This window comes from Chiloscyllium punctatum, chromosome 7 (genome assembly GCF_047496795.1).
Source record: "Chiloscyllium punctatum isolate Juve2018m chromosome 7, sChiPun1.3, whole genome shotgun sequence".
Lineage (NCBI taxonomy): Eukaryota > Metazoa > Chordata > Chondrichthyes > Orectolobiformes > Hemiscylliidae > Chiloscyllium > Chiloscyllium punctatum.
The window spans coordinates 108089035-108110802 of record NC_092745.1 but is presented as its reverse complement, the minus strand read 5'-3'; the positions used below and the strand labels follow the sequence as shown (position 1 = coordinate 108110802).

The 21768-nt window shown below is 44.7% G+C and overlaps 1 protein-coding gene across 3 annotated transcripts in view; it reads right to left on the bottom strand.

The window, feature by feature from the left end:
• Nucleotides 1–20485, bottom strand: part of hyi (hydroxypyruvate isomerase) — a 39272-nt gene extending 18787 nt beyond the window's left edge. Inside the window, exons 1-6 of one of the 3 annotated variants that reach the window (XM_072574536.1) lie at nucleotides 20375–20440; nucleotides 12751–12809; nucleotides 8872–9078; nucleotides 8176–8287; nucleotides 5766–5880; nucleotides 5010–5088 (exon numbers count right to left, since the gene is read on the bottom strand). In XM_072574536.1, coding sequence (XP_072430637.1) covers nucleotides 5010–5088; nucleotides 5766–5880; nucleotides 8176–8287; nucleotides 8872–9078; nucleotides 12751–12766 — 529 coding nt within the window. In that variant the 5' untranslated portion in view covers nucleotides 12767–12809; nucleotides 20375–20440. Of the gene's footprint in view, nucleotides 1–5009; nucleotides 5089–5765; nucleotides 5881–8175; nucleotides 8288–8871; nucleotides 9079–12750; nucleotides 12810–20374 lie in introns of all 3 variants that reach the window. The other 2 variants (XM_072574537.1, XM_072574538.1) reach the window with 2 other exon arrangements.
• Between the last annotated feature and the right edge of the window lie 1283 nt (nucleotides 20486–21768).

Below are 21768 nucleotides of genomic sequence, written 5' to 3'. Positions count from 1 at the left end.
CCCGGTGTGGTATCCCCTCAGTCCGGTGTGGTACCCTCTCGGCATGGTGTGGTATCCTCTCGGCCCCGGTGTGGTATCCCCTCAGTCCGGTGTGGTACCCTCTCGGCCCTGGTGTGGTACCCTCTCGGCCCCGGTGTGGTATCCTCTCGGCCCCGGTGTGGTATCCTCTCGGCCCCGGTGTGGTATCCTCTCAACCCCGGTGTGGTATCCTCTCAACCCCGGTGTGGTATCCTCTCAACCCCGGTGTGGTATCCTCTCGGCCCCGATGTGGTATCCTCTCGGCCCCGGTGTGGTATCCTCTCAACCCCGGTGTGGTATCCTCTCGGCCCCGGTGTGGTATCCTCTCAACCCCGGTGTGGTATCCTCTCAACCCCGGTGTGGTATCCTCTCAACCCCGGTGTGGTATCCTCTCGGCCCCAGTGTGGTATCCTCTCGGCCCCGGTGTGGTATCCTCTCGGCCCCAGTGTGGTATCCTCTCGGCCCCGATGTGGTATCCTCTCGGCCCCGATGTGGTATCCTCTCGGCCCCGATGTGGTCTCCTCTCGGCCCCGGTGTGGTATCCTCTCAACCCCGGTGTGGTATCCTCTCGGCCCGGTGTGGTATCCTCTTGGCCCCAGTGTGGTACCCTCTCGGCCCCGATGTGGTATCCTCTCGGCCCGGTGTGGTACGCTCTCGGCCCGGTGTGGGGTCCTCTCGGCCCGGTGTGGTACCCCCTCGGCCCGGTGTGGTACCCCCTCGGCCCGGTGTGGTACCCCCTCGGCCCGGTGTGGTATCCACTCGGCCCGGTGTGGTATCCACTCGGCCCGGTGTGGTATCCACTCGGCCCGGTGTGGTATCCACTCGGCCCGGTGTGGTGTCCTCTCGGCCCGGTGTGGGGTCCTCTCGGCCCGGTGTGGGGTCCTCTCGGCCCGGTGTGGGGTCCTCTCGGCCCGGTGTGGGGTCCTCTCGGCCCCGGTGTGGGGTCCTCTCGGCCCCGGTGTGGGGTCCTCTCGGCCCCGGTGTGGGGTCCTCTCGGCCCCGGTGTGGGGTCCTCTCGGCCCCGGTGTGGGGTCCTCTCGGCCCCGGTGTGGTATCCTCTCAACCCCGGTGTGGTGTCCTTGCCGCCCGGCATGGTGGTCTGAGCAATCCCTCAGCCTCATGATCCTCAAGGTGAAGTCTGGTGCGGTCTGGGGTTAGGGCCCGGTGAAAAGCTTAGGCCCTAAAAATGGGCCCTCCTGCTCCTCGAGTCCGGTCTGACCTTCTGTACTGTTCCAACGTCACACCTTTTGTCACTGACCCTCCAACATCGGCAGTCACTGCTTTCTCACAGGAGCCAGCTTTTTTTTTTAAGATCTTGTAATTGAACCTGTACCTAGTTACCTTTGTACCTAAGATGATGCTGTAAGTGGCAACATATTCACCTTTTATCGCACTCATTAAATATACGCGACAACAAAGCTTATTCATGCATTCATTCAAAGGAATGTCTTCCCATTTACTCAAATCAACATCCCTCATAATTTTGAAGGCTTCTAGCCAACTTCCTAAAGCCTTCTGTGTTCTAAAGTGACCACTTCTGGGTAGAAGGGTTTGAAAGGGTTAATGTCTAGGACAGAGGGACTATCACGTCCTACACTGATCCTGTAAGAGATGAGACAGAAGCATCATTGCTACAGTGGAGTTGGTCAGAGTTCTGTAAAGCTGCACTTTCTTAATATGTAATAAAGTCGTTATTATTCAAACCTAATGGGGATTCAGTAATCTCTCCTAGCCAGACTGTCAAACATGCAGCAAATCACACACACACACGCGCACACACACACACGCGCACACACACACACGCGCACACACACATGAACTGGTTTGTATCCTTTGTAAATAAAGGAGCAGCTGTAAAGGAGTGCTGCTTTGAAAAGCTAATGGCACTGCATGCCCTCTCTGTCATGACTTCAGGAGATAAGACTGCAGTTTTCACAAATAATCCACAGTAAATACAACGCAGAGCTGTCTCCACATGATATTAAAAACCCAGGTAAACACAATTCCTCAAGGGGCATTCTCACAGGCCTCTCAAACCCAGTTACTCTCCTATGGTTGAGTATTAGCACAGCATAGAGTTCTTACAGTATTAAAAGAGGGTGTTTGGCTCATCCTAGACATGCTGAAATATCACTTTGGTGCTAAAGTGACTTGTAAATAGTATTAAAATCTAGAAAAAAATACCTAAATGCCAATTTTTATAAAGCAGATTCTGACAGAAGTTACACTTGTATGGCATTTGTATCTCAAGAGTATTTCATATGAACTACCCCTGAGAGACTGGTGACGTTTACACGTCTGAAGTGCGCATCATTATTTGTTTGCAAGGCTTTGGTGCCACTAGTACAGCCAGCATCTGACGCCTATCTCTAATTGTCTCCAAGGAGGTGGTGGTGAGCCACCTTCTCGAAACATTGCAGCCTTGTAAAGGAGGAAAGTATAGTTTAGATTAGAGTGGTGCTGGAAAAGCACAGCAGGTCAGGCAGCATCCGAGGAGCAGGAAAATCGATGTTTCGGGCAAAAGCCCTCCATCAGGAATAGAGGCAGGGAGCCTCCAGGGTGGAGAGATAAATGGGGGCGGGGGGCTGGGGGGCTGAGGGGAAGGTAGGAAAGAGTACAACAGGTGAATGGGGGTGGGGATGGAGGTGATAGTCAGAGGGGAGAGTGGAGCTGATGGATGGGAAGGGAGATTGGCAGGTAGGACAGATCATGAGCTGGAAGGTTGGGGAAGGGGAAATGAGGAAACTGGTGAAGTCCACATTGATGCCCTGGGGTTGAAGTGTTCTGAGGTGGAAGATGAGGCATTCTTCCTCCAGGCGTCGGGTGGTGAGGGAGCGGCAGTGAAGGAGGCCCAGGACCTCCATGTCTTTGGCAGAGTGGGAGGGGGAGTTGAAATGTTGGGCCACAGGGCGGTTTGGTTGATTGGTGCGGGTGTCCCGGAGATATTCCCTACGGTGCTCTGTGAGGAGGTGTCCAGTCTCCCAATGTAGAGGAGACCGCATCGGGAGCTAAGGATACAATAAATGATATTGGTGGATGTGCAGGTGAAACTTTGATGGATGTGGAAGGCTCCTTTAGGGCCTTGGATGGAGGGAGGTGAGGGAGGAGGTGTGGGCGCAGGTTTTGCAATTCCTGCGGTGGTAGGGGAGGGTGCCAGGACAGGAGGGTGGGTTGTTGTGGGGGGGGGGGGGTGGGCGTGGAACTGACCAGGTAGTCACGGAGGGAAAAGTCTTTGTGGAAGGCGGAAAGGGGTGGGGAGGGAAATATATCCCTGGTGGTGGGGTCCATTTGGAGGTGGCGGAAATGTCGGCGGATGATTTGGTTAATGCGAAGGTTGGTAGGGTGGAAAGTGAGGACCGGGCGGGGGTTCTGTCCTTGTTATGGTTGGAGGGGTGGGGTTTGAGGGTGGAGGTGCAGGATGTGGATGAGATGCGTTGGAGGGCATCTTCAACCACATGGGAAAGGAAATTGCGATCTCTAAAGAAGGAGGCCATCTGGTGTGTTCTGTGGTGGAACTGGTCCTCCTGGGAGCAGATACGGTGGAGGCGGAGGAATTGGGAATACGGGATGGCATTTTTGCAGGAAGTAGGGTGGGAAGAGGTGTAATCCAGGTAGCTGAGGAAAGTATGCCTGCAGTGCGGTTAGTGAGGGAGTTCCAGGATTTTGATTCAAGGCAGTGAGTTACAGTGACAGATCTTTAGGTCAAGAGAACAGGTGACTTGGACAGAGGCGTTCGGGTGGTGGAGGCATATTGAGGTCACAGATTTGTAAGATGCTGTTGATGAAACCTTGGAGAGTGTATCTTGCAAATGGTACATACTGCTCTCACTGCCATTGGTGGAGGAAGTGATGAACAGGGTGCACATAATTGGGTTGCTTTGTCTCGGAGAGTGCTAAGTTTCTTGAGTCTGATTGGGGCTGCCTTTATACAAAAACGTGGAGACTATTCATCAGACTCCTGAATTGTGTCTTGGAGAGTCAGGAGGGAAGTTACTCACGGCATGATCATCAGCTTCTGGACTGTTCTGTAGTACTTACGTGGTGGGTTTAATTCAGTTGCTGGTCAATGGTCATCCACAGGATGTTGGTTGTGGAACATCCAGAGGAGGCAATGCCATTTGGGGAATCAGCCATAGTGAAATGGTTGAACACCATGGGACAATGATCAGGTTCTCACTTAGAATCATACTCCCTCCCTAACCGCACTGCAGGCATACTTTCCTCCATTTCAAGGCTGCAGTGTTTAATTTCCCACGGCTAATTCAGCTAGCCTATCTGTTGGAGACAGTCCCTGCTGGGCACTTGTATGACATGGAAGTTAATGCATGGATCAGTATGAGAAATATATTAAAAACTTAATATATGTGCTTCACTTCCCAGATGGTAAAACCATGCTGGTCAGTACAGAGATGAGTGTGCAGAAATCTAGATCGCAGATGAACAAATATTGTGGAGGTTGTATCTGTCATACTCTAGAACCTTCATTCCAGAAGAACATTCCCAATTTACGTTTACTTTGTACGACACTTAGATTTTACATCTTCATATATCTTTACAAAAACGTACTGCAATTTGGGAAGTGGTGAACAAGTTTTGTTAAAGTCGAAGAGGTTGTTTTGACGAGATGACAGGCTGGGGACCAGGAAGACACAAAGAAAACTCAATCGACAGTGCTGTCACTGGCAAGATGATATAACTACAGAATGACAAATTTACATGGTCATTGTAACTGTCAACAAAAGTGCACACAGACTCTTAATATGTTAGTTGATGCCCAATATATTTCCCAATTCATGTACTGCTCCCTAATAAATAATATGAAAAATAGCAAGAGGTGATCATAGTGTGTGACACGTATTTCTCTATCCAAACTCTTTATCAGCTGAGCAAATTTAAACTCAATTGCTTTTTAAATTTTATGAATAACCTGCCTGCCCGAGGATTTTACAGACCTTGAATGGAACTGCCTAAAGATCAATATTCACACTTACCTTGATGTGGAGTATTCAGGAAGTAACGGGGATCTGTGATTCGAGAGTTAATAGGTTCAATCAAACCTTGCATCTCTTCCTGAATAAAAGTAATAAGTTTAACGTTACGCTCAGGTGGTTAAGTTTGGCAAATAATAAAAAAAAGACAAATCTTTGCAAGGTTGAAAAATTATAGTATCAGCCAGTCTTCCAGTGCATCAATGGATCAGTAGACTGTAACCCACAGTAAAAGGGCTATGGACAGGCAAAAGGTCTATGCACTCCAGGTACAATTGAGTAGGGAGGGACAAAAGAGGGGAAAACAATAACATCTGGTTCAAAGAACAAAAAATTCTATGTCAGTCATACCATGTCTCAACTCATTAATGACTCAACTCAACAGTGCTATGGTCTTTCCAGCAAACCCAATCTCACAAACCACATAGATGCTGCCTGATCTCGAGTGTTTCAGCATTTACTGCTTTTATTTCAATTGTACTCAGAACATTACCACTGTCTAATCTCACCAGCAACAATAACAATCCCAAGTCAATTGCTTTTACCCATAACTACAAGGGCCGGCTCTTAAATGTGAACTTTATTCCAGAAACTGCAGAGCTGAGATGTACTCTCGGTTTAAGGCTCTTTCTGAAACAGATTTATAGTGAAGAGGATGGAGGAGGAAGATCCATTAACAGTCATTGTGCACAACAGATATCACCACATTCCTCCTGAATCATTAGTCTTTGACATTTTACTGTTCTATTAGAAAGTTACCTTTGAAAGGATGTCTGCAGCATACTTCAGATTTTCTATAAATGTGGTCTCCATTGCCTTGGCAACAGATGTTCTGTCTAGGTCCACTGGAACACGTCCTGCCATCAAATGGATCCTTCAGCAGAAAGAATAGCAATACTGCGTAAAACATACTCATTACTTTAGAATGTATCTTATAGACTATTCTAACATTTTGCATTCATTCTCTGGCAAGGTTGGTATTTACTGTCCAACTCTAGTAACCTTGGTTTCCTATAACTGAGTGGCTTTGTGGTCCATCATAAAGATCAGATAAGATTATCAGATTTGCTTCTCTAAGGAACCACATGGGTTAATACCATGATCACTTTTTTCCTTGTCATTCATAGGATGTAGGTGTCACTTGGTTGGGAGTCATAGGCAGTTAAGAGTCAACAAATTGCTGTGGTCTGGAGTTACATGTAGTCCAGATCAGGTAAGGAGAGCAAATTTCCTTCCCTAAAAGGACACTAATGAACCAGGTGGATATTTATAACAATCGACAGTGGTTACATAGCCACCATTAGGCTTGCTGTTTATTCCAGATTTTTATTGAATTCAAATGGTGTGATTTCAACTCATGCTGCCAAGACATTAGCCTGGGTTCTAGATTATTATTCCAGTGACTACTTTGTCAATATATAATTATAACATTATCATTGCCGCCCCATTCATTACCACTATGGGCTTGGTGAGCCAAGTGGCTGCCTTTGCCCAATTTATTTATGGATGTACTGAAGGCAAGGTTAGATAGATTAGATTCAGTTTCCTACAGTGTGGAAACAGGTCCTTCGGCCCAAGAAGTCCACACCGACTCCTCCGAAGAGTAACCCACCCAGCCCCATTCCCCTACTCCCAACTAATGCACCTATCACTATGGACAATTTAGCGTGGCCAATTCACCTGACCTGCACATCTTTGGAGAGTGGGAGGAAACCGGAGTACCCATAGAAAACCCACGCAGACACAGGGAGAATGTGCAAACTCCACATGTTGCAGACAGTCGCCCTAGGCTGGGATTGAACCCAGGCCCCTGGCGCTGCGAGGCAGTAGTGTTAACCACTGAGCTACCATGCCACCCGGTGCTGCAAGTTTTAAGTCCCAAGTTGGACTTCAGATATATAGGCAGATTTCATTACTTTTGTCCTCTGTTATTGTCTGGCTTAAGTATTTCTAATTTTCTTCTGATATTTGCTTCAAGAATTTATTTATACATTTGATCATTAATCTGTGGTTATTGAGCTAAAGGTTCAAGGAGCAGCACTCCAAAGGCTATGGGCTTTTGCCCGAAACGTCGATTTCGCTGCTCGTTGGATTTATGATGAAGGGCTTTTGCCTGAAACGTCGATTTTGCTGCTCGTTGGATGCTGCCTGAACTCCTGTGCTCTTCTAGCACCACTAATCCAGTATATGATTTCAAATAAACCTGTCAAACTATAACTGGTGTCATGTGACTTCTGACATTCTACAGTCTTACAGCAGGTCTCTCCCTTTCTTGCCTCTTGCTTTATCTTCTATTGCCAGTGCACTTCTCCCCCTCTCCCTGACCTTGTTTTAGTTTCTCTTGCTCTCTTCTCTGAACAGTTCTACATTCTCCTGCTCTCACTTTACCCGAAATCCAGCTGAGCTAATCAGTTTTAGAGGTATCAGTTGCCAAAGTATCGGTTCTACATGGGATGGCTGATGCTGCAACAGCCTGAACCTCAGCATTTGCGCTGTCACACCCTGCAGCACTGCACTGTGTACCTGTCTGTCAATACACACATCTCACTGACACTCAGTTGAATACATCAATGAGTATTATAATTGGAAGCTTCCAATCAATAACCTCTAGCTTCTTGTCTTCTTAAGCAGCACTCTGCTACACACATGTTGACTGACAAAACCCACAAGCTGACTGGAACCATTCATGCTACTTCTCACGTTCCAGTTTTGGATGACATGTTCAAACCACCTACTGTCTGTCTTCCATCTCATCACCCCATATGAATCAACTTTCCTGAATAAGATTCACCAGCAGACACATATTGAATCAAAGATTGGAAACAGGGGAAGTCACTAACAAAGCCTTGTCCAAAACCTTATTTGTCAAAAGGCAGGCTTTGATTTACCACAGTGACAGTGGTCATTCTTCAACAGACCTAGAAAAAGTTGGGGGTCCCTGCACGGCTAACTTCTACTTCTGAGACCTCACCACAAATCTCTAAGTGGGGAGATGCAATCAATGCTGCATATTACCGAGAAGTGTTCCCTCTATAGACTACATAACAGACTGATCATCTCAAAACTTAACCAATCAGCAGGCTATTGTTTGGCTTAAGGGGTTTGCATTCACTATGTAACTACAATATAAATGGCAAAAGTCCTAAACTAGCACCTGAATGATACTCACTGTTTGCACCCTACAGTTTTAGCATACTTCACTGCCAATTCCAGTCCTGTTCGGAATTCCACTTGCTGCATAGGAAGTGCTCCAAGCCCCAGTTCTCCTTTTGCTTTGTTTCCTGGAAAGGAGAAAGCCAACACAGAAAAAATCCAGCAAGAGATCTAATGAGTTGTGGGGTGGAAGGATGTGAGAGATAATTGGGAGGGGGGGGGGGTGCTGGGGGACGGTAGCTGCGAATGTGATGGGTGGATGAAGGTGAGGGAGAAGGTGATAGGTTGGAGAGGAGGATGGAGCAGATAAGTGGGAAGGAAGATGAACAGGTCAAGAGGGCAGTGCCAAGTTGGAAGGTTGGATTTGGGATAAGGTGGGGCATGGGAAATGAGGAAACTGGTGAAATCCACATTGATCCCATGTGGTTGGAGGGTCCCAAGGTGGAAGATGAGGTGTTCTTCCTCCAGGTGGCAGGTGATAAGGATTTGGCGATGGAGGAGGCCCAGGACCTAGATTGAAAACCTGGTCAGCATGAATGAGTTGGACCAAATGGTCTGTTTCCGTGCTGTGTGACTCTATGACTCTAGGGGATGCACGACTGAAGTATTTATGATTGAATCTAAACTTTACATAGTGGTTGATTATTTATCCCTCACATTTTCATCCTTTAGACATACATTTTGGATTTGGAATTAATGGATATATATTTACCAGGTGGGGTATTAATCAGTACAATCTCCATTCCATTCCTCTCCAAAACTTTCTTTAGCTCTGTTGCTTCAGTACCATACGGCCATGCCACCTCCATTGCTTTGAATCCTGCCCGGGCAGCTGCTTCCACCCGTTCGCACAAGTTATCCAACTCCAGGAAAAGCCAGGAGAGATTGGCAGCGAAACGCAGGGGATACGACATTGGGACTGCAAGTGAAATGGAAGGAAAAGTATCAGTGAAAAGCTTTGAAAGGTCCAAAGGTGAAATCTCATTCTCTAAAGGTCAGAGCACAGATTGATTGAAATGCCAAAATTACTCTGTGCATTATCATTAGCACACAGTTATTACACATATTGAAGGGCATGACTGAATTACTACAATTCACTACTGCCACACACAATTTGTATTCATCTTTAGTGACTCATTCCTTATTGCTTTAAACACAAAGAAGCAGGTATGATGAAGCTACATTAGACTGCTATTTTTCAATGGCCTATTAAGCAAATTTAACAGACACTAAAACCTTCTCTTTTTGGATGATATTCATTAAACAACAAATATTCTACAACATTTCTGCTAAATATAGATTCATTTGAGAAGTTAATTATTGAACTTTATTATCCTTCAATGTAATGTCACAGTGGGTGATCCATGCAATGTGTGATCATTTTAAACCACCAGCTGTGATTACATCATTTTGTCACATATTTCAAAGGGTACTAATAATTTAACATTTACCAGGAGAGAAACCTTCTGCATTTTTTTTTGTTCATTACAAAACTTTTGCTCAGTCCTTGGGTTCAGATTCTTTAGCATAAAAGGTGAACAAATTATCAGAATTGCCAACAGATATTCCTTCAGCACTAAAACATCAATTTAAAGCTATGTAGATTTATTGTTAAACTGTTCTTTATTCATTCATGGGACATAGGCATTGCTGGTAGGCCAGTATTTGTTGCCCGAGAGAAGGTGCTGGTAAGTTGCCTTCTTGAGTCACAGAAGGCCTTGGAGTGCAGAGACACCTGGTCCTGTAAGGAAGAGAACACTATGATTTTGACTCGGTGAGAGAGTGAAGGAACAATGATATCGTACCAAGTCAGGATGGTGTGTGATTACCTTCAGGTGGTGGTGTTCCCATGCATCTACTGCTTTGTCTTTCTGGATGGTAGAGACTGGGGTTTGGAAAATGCTGTCGAAGGAGCTTTCTTGAGATACTTCAAGTGCATTTTGTAGCCAGTACACAGTGTTGTTACTGAAGGTCTTGGATGGGATGCCAATCAAGCACATAACTTTGTCCCAAACAGTGTCAATCTTCTTTAATGTTATTGGTGCTGCACCCAATAAGTGGAGAATATTCCATCACACTTCTGACTTGTGCCTTGGAGATGGTGGACAGACTTTGTATTGACTCCATGCTGAAGAATTCCTAGTCCCTGATCCGAGCTTGTAGTCACAGCATTTAAGTGAGTGATCCAGTTCAGTTCTTGATCAACGGTAACTCCTAGGCTGTTGATAGTGGGTAATCTGGTGTTGCTAATGCCAATTATCACTGGAGGAGTTCCTCAGGGTTTTAAAAAATATTTTCTAATTAACCTGTTTAGAGATATTATTACATTCCTCTGGGCTTGATGGGACTTGAACCTGGAATGTCGAGGGCTGACAAATTCGATCTTCCCTCATTGGAGATAGTCATTGCCTGGTACTTCCATGACATTAATGTTATTAACCACTTATTAGCCCAAGCTTGCACATTGTCCAGAACCTCTGCATTTGAACATGGACTGTTTCAGTATCTGAGAAATCGTAAATGGTGCTGAATACAGTGCAATCACTGGTGAACATTCCTACTTCTGACTTTAAGATGGAAGAAAGGTCATTGATGAAGCATCCGAAGATGGGTTGGCCTATGACAACCTTGAGGAACTAGGGTTCTTGTGGCACCGTGGTAGTAGCCCTAGCTTTAAGCCTGGAGGTCCGGGTTTAAGTCCCGGACAGGTTAATTAGAAAATATAAAAAAAAGAGACCCTGAGGAACTCCTCCAGTGATGACCTGATAATGGATCATCTTTAAGAATCACAACCATCTTCTTTTGTGGCAGTTTTGACTCTAACCAGGAGTGTGTTTTCCCTGATTTCCATGGACTCCAGATTTGCTAGTGTTCCTTGTTGCCACACTCAAATGCAGGCTTAATTTTGAGGGTAGTCCCTCTCATCTCACTCCTGGATCTCAGCTCGTGCCCACATTTGAATAAGGCTATAACGAGGCCAGGAGCTGAATGGCCCTGGCAGAGCCAGGACTGAGTGCCAGTGAGCGGGTTATTCCTTTGCATGTTTTATATTGATAGCAGTGTCGATGATGTATTGCATCACTTTGTTGTAGTTAGCCAGTTTGAATTCATCTTGCTTTTTGTGGACAAGGTATACCTGGGCATAAACTGTCAGGGAGGTGCCAGTGCTGTAGTTGTATTGGAAACATTCAGCTAGGGGTGTGACTAATTCTGGAGCTCAAGCCTCGAGAATTATTCCCTTCAGCTGTTTCTTGATATCACAGGGAGTGACTTGAATTAGCATCTGCGATGTTGAGATCCTTGATTAGTCCGTGAGACAGTCTCCCAAATTTTTAATGGTCCTCAAATGTTAGTCAGGAAGACAGTGCAGGGTGGACAGGGCTGGGTTCATTTCTCTCTCCACCCCAGAGGCTCCCAACCTCATTCCTGATGAAGGGCTCCTGCCCAAAACGTCGATTTTCCTGCTCCTCAGATGCTGCCTAAGCTGCTGTGCTTTTCCAGCACCACTGTAATCTTGACTTCATTATTAGCATGCCTGGTGTCTAGCGCAATATCAGGTGGTCCTTCCAGTTTCATTTCTTCCTTTAGACTTTTCTAGTGTTTGATACTTTGGAGCACCTTGATAGACCATTTCAGAGTCAAGCACTTTCCTGTCAGTCTGGAGTTGCATTTAGGTCAGACCAGGGAGGGACAGCAGATTTACTTCCTTAAAAGGCATTAGTGAACTAAATGGGATTTATTTTATCCATTCACAGGACGTGGGTGTCACTGGTTGCTCATCCCTTATTGCCCAGAGGCCAGTTAAGACACAACACATTGCTGTGGGAGTGGAGTCACATGTAGGCCAGACCAGGTTTTTTTTTGAACAACGATGGTTACAGTGTCACGACTAGCTCCTTTTGGAATTGCAGCTACCTTTTCCAGAAAACAATCCAAGTTGCACTGGCGGCTGCGGCATAGGCTGCAGCAGAGCAGGCCCAGCATAGATTCTGTCACAAACAAGGCCTACACCAGGTAGATGGTCCCCATTATTCACATTAAATATGACAGGGTAATACCTGTTGAAGGCAGACTTCAGGCATACCTGAAAGGTGTCCCAGCTCAATTTAATTCAGACGCCTTTAAGCTGTCTTTGGACACCACTCCCCAAAATGGGAGCTCTCCTGATGTTCACTTAACACCTACAAGGACAAATGTCTACCTCAGCCAATCAGCTGCCCACATGCGAGGGAGAAAATTGTAGCAAATCAATGTAAAGTGACAGTGTGCAGACAGAATTACCAATTACAATAGCAGAGAGGAAGTATGAGATCAAACACAACATTACTAACCCAGCACTAATCACAGACAGGGCCTGGAAGATAATTAATTCTACAATCATTAACTTTTATAGTTAATTATTAAATTTTATTCCATCAATGAGGATTAAAATACTAGAGTTCTGGAACTTGGCAGTTGATTTATTATTGATATTTTTGCTCTCCTTATTGCATATAAATTAACTTAAATGAATCAACCCCATACTGGTTTTAAATTAAGTCATTCTAGTAAAAGACCTCAGGGCGAATGATCCTGTTGCATAAAAACGAACCTGCATGGGTTTCCATAACAACAAAACACTTAGGAAAAGAAATCCGGAGGCCTTGGGAGCTGCAGAGAAATGGTGAGAAAACACTAATGATAACGCTTAATGATATTTACAATTAGATTTTTAAAAAGCCTAAATTTAGAAAACTGTTATCTGTAACACACCAATTAAATTTACCAATATGATTGCAGGGCTCCAGTAAGGTACAATTAAGGAGCTGGAGTGTAAGACTCGGGAGAAAGAGTATGTTAAATTGATGGGTGTTGTACTCATATTCCCTGTGGAGGATGGGAACACAAGAGTCCAGCAAAACGTCACACTGGACAATGACAATCAGTGAACTTAAACTGTTCAGGTTACAATTCACACAACACCAGGTTATAGTCCAACAGGTTTATTTGGAAGCACTAGCTTTCGAAGTGGTGCAAAAGCTCACTGTTAGTGAGTCCAACTACTACTGTTAGTAGTCCAAAACCTGTTGGACTATAACCTGGTGTTGTGCGATTTTTAACTTTGTCCACCTCAGTCCAACACTGGTTCCTCCACATCAGATTACAATCGTAAGAATGAAGGCAAGGAAGGAAGACTTGCATATGTATCGTATTTTCCATAAGCACTGGACATCTCGAGGCACTTTAGTCATAGAGTCCCTACAGTGTGGAAACAGGCTATTTGCCCGTTGAGTCCACACCAACCCTCTGAAGAGCATCCCATCCAGACCCACCCCCCCAACCCATCCCTGTAACCCTGCATTTCCCATGGCTAAACCCACTAGCCTGCACATCCTTGGACAATTTAGCATGGGCAATCCACCCAACCTGCACATCTTTGGACTGTGGGAGGAAAGGACAAAGTGTGGACTGCAGATACTGGAGATCAGAGTCAAAAGGTGTGATGCTGGAAAAGCACAGCAGGTTGAGCAGGATCCGAGGAGCAGGAAAGTGAACGTTTCAAGCATAAGCTCTTCATTACTAATGAAGAGCTTATGCTCAAAACGTCGACTCTCCCGCTCCTCAGATGATGCCTGACCAGCTGTGCTTTTCCAGTATCACACCTTTTGATTGTGGGATGAAACCAGAACACCCAGAGGAAACCCACACAGATATGGAGAGAATGTGCAAACTCCACACAGACCGTCGCCCAAGGCTGGAATCAAACCTGTGTCCCTGGTGCTGTGAGGCAAGAGGGCTAACCACTGAGCCACCGTGCCATTTAGTCACGGAAGTGTAGTTGCTGTGGTGATATAGGAAATGTAAGATCAACAAGAAGTGAACATTTCCCCAGTGAGACTTGGGAGCAGTAGCTTGGGCAGGCATCCCATTCTGTGGGGTGACCTACCCTTCTCCAACCGCCGTGGAAGATTAGGGAAGGTTACTTGAGTGTAGGTGATTCCTTCACCCGAGCAATGGTTACTGTAGGAGGCAAAAAGGATGGAATGACACCATAACCAGCTATCCCACAGCAGCGTGTCAGGCCAAAATGCAAACTTCTCAGCCTGACTGACTGCCATTAGAAAGATCAAAAGGATGATTTCTTCTGTCTTGGGCCTCAATCGACTCACCTCCAATGGATCAGAATGATACTGCTAACCAAAGCTGCCTCCCAGTGAGATGATACCCACCAGATATCACAGTAGGAAATCTTGCATTTATATGGGAACTCAGTTAGGATCTGGGCTGGGGAGGAGCTGATAGCTCTAATCACCAGATCCATCGCCTGAGCTGATTGGCTGAGTAGCTTGTCAGTCAGAATATACAGTATCCAATGTAACTAATGAAGTCAGGACACCACATTGATTTACAGTCTCGTTGACTAATGATTTCTGATGTTCTGACGAACAGTGTACATTGGTTGAGTAGGGCACACCAAACTCCCCCATCCTTCCTTTCTTACCTTGTGTGGTGACTCACGGGCTATTCTGATGGCCCTGGGTGGAGGCTGTTGCAGTGCAAGATGAGGTAAAGAACCTTGTCGTGCTCACCTTTAGACTCGAAGGTCCTTCTTGACCTCCTTCCTCAATGGTGTATGTGGCCCTCCCATGGACTGAACAATGCCACCCCGATATCCTGACCTCCTTCTTCCCAGTGTCTGACGCTGGCTCATTACCTGTGTCTAGACCTGACCTTATCCCTCCCTCTGCAATAGAGAATGGATGGCATGCTGGCTCAGTGGTTAGCTCTGCTACCTCACAGTGCCAGGGACCCAGGTTCAATCCCAACCTTGGGTGACTGTCTGTGTGTAGTTTGCACATTCTCCCCATGTCTGCATGGGTTTCCTCTGGGTGTTCCAGTTTCCTCCCACAGTCCAAAGATGTGCAGGTTAGGTGCATGCGAAATTGTGCATAGTGTCCAGGGATGTGCAGGCTAGGGGGTTAGTCAGGGCTGAAAATGTGTTGCTGGAAAAGCGCAGCAGGTCAGGCAGCATCCAAGGAGCAGGAGAATCAATGTTTCAGGCATGAGCCCTTCTTCAGGGTTAGTCAGGGTTAAAGTAGAGGAATGGGTCTAGGCAAGATAGCCTTCAGAGGTTTAATACGAACTTGTTGGGCCAAATGGTCTGTTTCTGCAGGGATTCTATGGGAGTGTGTGTGTCTGTAAGACAGAGAGAAAAGAAAGACAGGAAAAAAAAGGTGCACACGTGTGTGAGAGAGAGAGAGAGAGTGTGAGAGAATGAAAAAGACTGAGAGTGTGTGAGAGAGACTAGGAGTGAGCTGGACATACACAAATAAACAGAAGCTGATTGGTATGGGGGAGGATGGGGGTCACAAAAAAGCCCACCCCTTCCCAATATCCATCCACAAACTCATTTAGGAAAGGAGGAATATGTAGGCTGAAAGGCAACCCACTTCCAATTTCTAGTTTCATCTCAATTCCACAGTGACCAACTTGGAGTGTGCACCATCAGAGACAAATACAACCTACAACCAACACCTTCACTCTGCTGCAGTCCCCTCCCCTTCCCTGGTGACCTGGACTTGAGGTCCACTCTCTCTGTCTCTAGATGTATTTCTTAATCAAAAAAGCAGAAAAAGGTTTTGTTAGCTTTGCTGTTGGAAACCAACACTTATATTTTTAAATGATCAATTATTTCTCAAACATTGATTTCTCTTTCGCTCAGCAGGTTCTTTCCATTTTCTTCATACCATTACCAATTTTTTTCAAGTTGATGTTTAATATTTTGCCGAACCACATCTCAGGCAGCCAGTGCTGGTTTCCTGCTGAAAGGGAGTTCTGAAGAAGGGTCACTGGACTTGAGACGTTAACTCTGCTTTCTCTGCGTAAATGTTACCAGTCTTGCTGAGTTTTTCCAGCAATTTCTGATTTTGTTTCTGATTTGCAGAATCTACAGTATTTGAGAAAAGGGGTCATGTCCAAAAGAAATGGAATGTATTGGAAATGCTCAGCAAGTCTGGAAGTATCTACGCAGAGACACAGAAAGAGATAGACAGATAGACAGAGAGAGAGAGAGAGAGAGAGGCAGGGCTCTATGACTTTTCATCAGAACTAACACAGATTGTGAACCGGATGAGTTGAGTTTGTTTTTCCCTCCGCAGATGCTGCCTGGTCTGTGACTATTTCCATCATTTTCTCGTCACAGTTCAGATTTCCACTATTTTGCTTTCCCACTTTGTGCTCCGAGGTAAGCATTTCTAAGATTGGCTAATTTCAATTTAAAATGAGAAAATACTGATCAATCAGTGAAAAAGTTTAATTCTACTATTGATGAAACTAAAGTCTTTTGGATAATGGGATCTGGATATTGTAGGGCCAGTTTCAAAGAGATGACTGCATTCAATGAATGACCAAGTTGTGTGTCATTGTCTAACAAAGCCATAGTGGTATTAGGGTTGGAGGATTTGAATTACAAGGGGAGGCTGAATAGGCTGGGATTGTTTTCCCTGGAGCGTCTAGGCTGAGAGGCAACCTTGTAGAGATTTATAAAATCATGAGGGGCATGGATAGGGTAAATATACAAGGTCTTTTCCCTGAGGTGGGCGAGTTGAGAACTGGAAGGCACAGCTTTACAGTGAGGGGAAAAATTTAAAAGGGACCGAAGGGGACACTTTTTCACACAAAGGGGGGAGGGGTGCACATATGGAATGAGCTGCCAGAGGAAGTGGTGGAGGCTGGTAAAATTACAACATTTAAAAGGATGGGTATATGAATAGGAAGGGATCAGACGGATATGGGCCAGGTGCTGGCAGGTGGGACTAGATTGGGTTGGGATCTCTGGTCGGCATGGACAGGTTGGACCGAAGGGTCTGTTTCTATGCTGTACATCTCTACGACTCTATGGATCACTCTGAGACCTGAGCTTTTGATCATCTTTATAAATAGAGGAACAGAGCACAAAGACCTGCAAAATTGCTAAGTCTATGTAAAACGATTTGACCCCACAGTGACTACAGTTCTCAATTCTGTCACCAGAAGGATAACAGCAGAAAGTTAACTTCTCACCCTGGCCCAGCCTTTAATGTAGAAACCATTCCAAACTGCTTCACAGGAACATGACTAATTAAAATTTGACAACTAACCTATTAAGGAAATATTAACACTGGTGCCCCAAAGCTAGGTCAAAGGTAGGTTTTAAGGAATATTTGTAAGGAGGAGAAGGGAGTGCGGGTGAGAGAGCTAAGCGGTTTGTGGAGGGATTAAAGAAGTTTAGGGCCTTGGAAGCTGAAGATATAATCACCAGTGTTGAAGAAATGAAAATAAAACACTTATGAGACCAGAATCAAGGTTGTCCAGAGATCTCGGAGGCTTCTAATGCTACAAGAGATTGCAAAGACAGAGGAAGAAAGTTATGAAGATAGTGAAAGATAAGGCTGTGGAAGGATTGGAACACGGATGAAAAGATTAAATCGGAGGTATTTCTGAACTGGGCATCAGCAAACACATCTCATGCTGATGCAGAAATTGATGAGAAGGTACCATGTCATCTGCTACATTTCAAATAGGGAAGTGGGCAGTCAGGATTTTCTGAATTATGGATTTCTTTTACTGCGCGATGATCATCAGCCATTGAAAACGTCCGGTGGGAAAAGAAAATTTTGCATCGATATAGCACATTTCATGGTCACTTGATACTTCAAAATATTTTACAATCCATTATATACTTTTGAAGTGCAGATACTGTTGTAATGTATTTGATGGGCAGACACTATATACCAGCACCTAAAACCGACATTGCTGGAGAAACTGAGCAGGTCTGGCAGCATCTGTGGAGAGAAAGCACTTCTTGGATTACCCACCGCTTTCCATCATGTTCACAAAGAGAGTATGTGAGCTAGAATGAATTTCATGAGATTTTTAAATGTATCTAAGTGGAGCTTACATCGTATTGCTCACGACTAGGCTGAATATAGTTGCTCAGGCATTAAGATATACTTGGTTTGTCTCTTTGTGGTTATCTTCTGTGATGAAGCAACATAATTAGGCAGATGCTGAACTGCATTACAGGCTAATTGATGGAGGTTATAGTACATTACTTGTAAATTCCACCCCTTAACTAGGGAGAAAGGCCACAAGAGTAAGATTAGAAATGCTAGCAGGAACTGAGAAGCTTGCTACTGTGCTTAAAAAGAATGGATATTTTTCAGTTGAATTCTGAAATGTGACAGGTGCGTGTTTTATACAGTGCCCTATCTCTCCTGATACTGTAAGTGAGTAATTAAGGAAGTCAGTGCATACTGTGTAATGCATGATATATTATTCAGATGCAGCAGTTGCTCTTTAAGGCTGCAATGTGTAATTGTCAAGCCAACAGAGACAGAGAACAATCAAATTAATTGTTTGATCAGGGAACTTGGCAGATTGGAAGCTTGTCTGTTTCAGACTGCAGTGCACTTCTGGCAACCTTGTTTCTGAAAAGTGTAACTTCTGTGCACATTCGGTGAACCATTCCAAACTTCAAAAAATACACACAGGGAGATTTTTGAGCAGCGCTGAGCAATCTTAAATCTCATTAAATTTGATCCTTTTCCCTGAACTGTAATCTGTATAAGACACAGGCTGGTTAAAGGCGTTTCTCCATACACCATGTATTTCCTACAATGGTGCTATATTTTCCTGTTTGCTTAAGTAGCATCTGAAAGGTGGTGTTTAAGGAAGGAACCCCAAGTGAGGCCTGAGGCAGCTGACAACATGGCTGCCAATCTTTAATGTGAAGTAGTGGACGGAATGTCAGCAGCTCAGAGATCCTAGAGGGTAGGAGCGATGGAGAAGATTAGACAATTAGTAACGGACAAAGTAGCGATAGCCAATTCTCCTTCCCCAGCACACTAATGTTCCGGTTAAAATTTTCAAACTGTCCATCTGACAATAACTGTTGGATAAATGAAAATGTCCTTCAGATCGATGTCACGAAAAGAAAAGGACCTATATATCTCTGCCTCTGTCAAACGCGTTCAAGATGCCAGTGGGGATATATGGCCTGAGTTCAGATTTTTACTCCACATAAATAAAGGTGGACAGTAAAGGTCTTTACCCTAGGTTGGGGGAGTTCAAAAGCAGGGGGCATATTTTTAAGGTGAGAAGAGGAAGATTTAAAAGGGACCTGAGGGGCAACCTTTCCACACAGAGGGTGAAATGAACTAATAGAGAAAATGGCAGATGCAGGTACACTTACAACATTTAAAGGACGTTTGGACAGGTACATAAATAGGAAAGGCTGAGAGGGATTATGAGCCAAATGCGACTTGTTTAGTTTGGGAAACTTGGTCAGCATGGACGGGTTGGACCAAAGGGTCTGTTTCTGTGCTGTACGGCTCTATCTACATCATCTAGAATGCTATCACCCAGCCCAACATTCGAGTCCACAACTTGTGTTTATCTGCCTTGAGTCTACCACTGGTTTCCCCATTCCCTCACGTTACAGCAAAAGGGCGCTACGTCATATTACAGGGGCCAAATGGTCTATTTGTATTCCTATTTTGTAAGTTTTTATGTTCCCTGAAATGCTTGCCCCAGACCTGATACGCTTCCCAATCCTTTAAATGTCACCTGAAAACTAGCTCTTTCACCAAAGCCTCTGATCAAGCCTCCACATTTCCTGCTTCAAGCCTGCCCAAAAGCATTTGGAGACCTTTCTTATGCTGGGAGTGCAACTCTTGGCCAGTCTGGATTGAAATCCCAAACGCAGTTGACAAAAACTCATTACAGGAACAGCTTTCAACAGTCCCCTAATGAATCCATAATCCTGCAGTCACTCACTGATTCCCCTCCAGCCACCTCAGAAACACATCTGCAAATCAGGCCCCAAAAACAGACTTCCAATAACCATTAAATGTTTTTTTTAAAAATAATTTACAAAGTACTGCATAAAATTCTACATAGAATATATCCATTCACTGTAAATATTAATTGCCACAACCCTAATCCAGCAAACCCGCAGATTTGCAAGTTGTAAAACAGGCCTTGGTTTCCAGCAGCCTCAATTTGCAAACCACCCAAATCACAGCACTTTGTGAACAGGGCAGTTTCTAAATAAAGCTGTAAGCAATACTGAGGCCTACAATACATACTGTCAGCATGCAGAATTGTGTTCAACCACAGATATGTTTTGTTTTAAAAAACATAAACTCCTGCAAAAGAAGACGATTTTTAAAGGATATTTTTTATCTGCAAAATACCTTTTAAAAGGGTAATATTAATTCACTCCACCTAAACTGCTGCTCTTTCACCTTCCACTGAATGCACACTTTGCCCTATTAAAAAAATCCGCTCCATAGCACCACACAGTGGCTTGTATTGAACTAGACTAGTCCTTTATACTGCTCATGGGAATTGGGATAGAGCCAGAGTGGTTTGGAGGGAACCAATTTGGCAGGGAACCAGTGCGGCAAATAAAAATTCCTTATCCGGATGATGGGATGAACCTTTGCAATTTAGGAAATGGAAATTAAAGGGCAGGTCCAACAGGCCCTTTTTAAAATCTTTTTGTCATTCATGAATGCTTAATAATAGGCCAACTCACCAGAATTCAGTTCCTCTTACCAGTCAAGGCAAGCAATTCTAGCCTTGATGTTCCTAACTGTACATTAGAGGCATGTGCCAGCAAGGTTTGTACTTCCTAGATTTTGGAGCTGTTGGTTTTGAGGAATGTTCATCCGTGGCAGGCTACAATTGAGATCGGACGGTGGCAATCTAAGTTGCGCGGGGCTTGGAGGATGACTGAGAGAGAGAGTTGGATAGTCAAGGACACAAGTAAAGAAATGTGGCCAAGGGTGGAAGTCTGTCTGGACAAGCAGAACAGGCTGACCATGGAAAGGGGGTCCAACTGTGGAAAGGACAAAATGAAGCTGTGGATATCCTGTCCGACAGACAGAGTTTTGAGAGAAAAGTCTATTGGGGACTTTCCTCAACTCAACCAATACTTAAGGGCCTTAAATGGCCAATTACTGGCTATTTGACATGTGACATGTGAAGAGAGACTGGATTGTTTAGGATCATATTCACTAGAGTTGAGAAGAATTCACAGAGACCCATAAAAACCTAACAGGATTGGACTGGGTAAATGCAGGAAGGATTTACCTGATGACCAGGGAGCACAGAACAGGGGGTTACAGTCTAAAGATACGAGGTAGGCCACTTCGGACTGAGCTGAGGTGAAATATCTTCACTCAGAGAGTGATGAGCTTGTGAAATTCTTTGTCACAGAAAATGGTTGAGACCAAACCATTCAAGAAGGAAATAGTAATAATTCTTAAGGGAAAAAGGAATCAAAGGATATAAGGAGAAAGTGGATACTGATCAACCATGATCATATGTTATTAAGGAGCAAGCTCAAAGGGCTAAACAGCCTACTCCTGCTCCTATTTTCTATATTTCTATGTGAAGTGGATGACAGAAGTTTCTAACTGGGAAACTCTGATGACTAAAGTTTCTAACTTGGATACTAAAGTTGGGGAGAAGTTTCCAATTGCCCCAGTCTCCGGGAAATTGGAGACATGGATAAGGAGTAAGGATTGGCTTCTGAAAAGCCACCCAGTTCACTTGATTCTGATTCCTTGTACGCCGTCTCTGT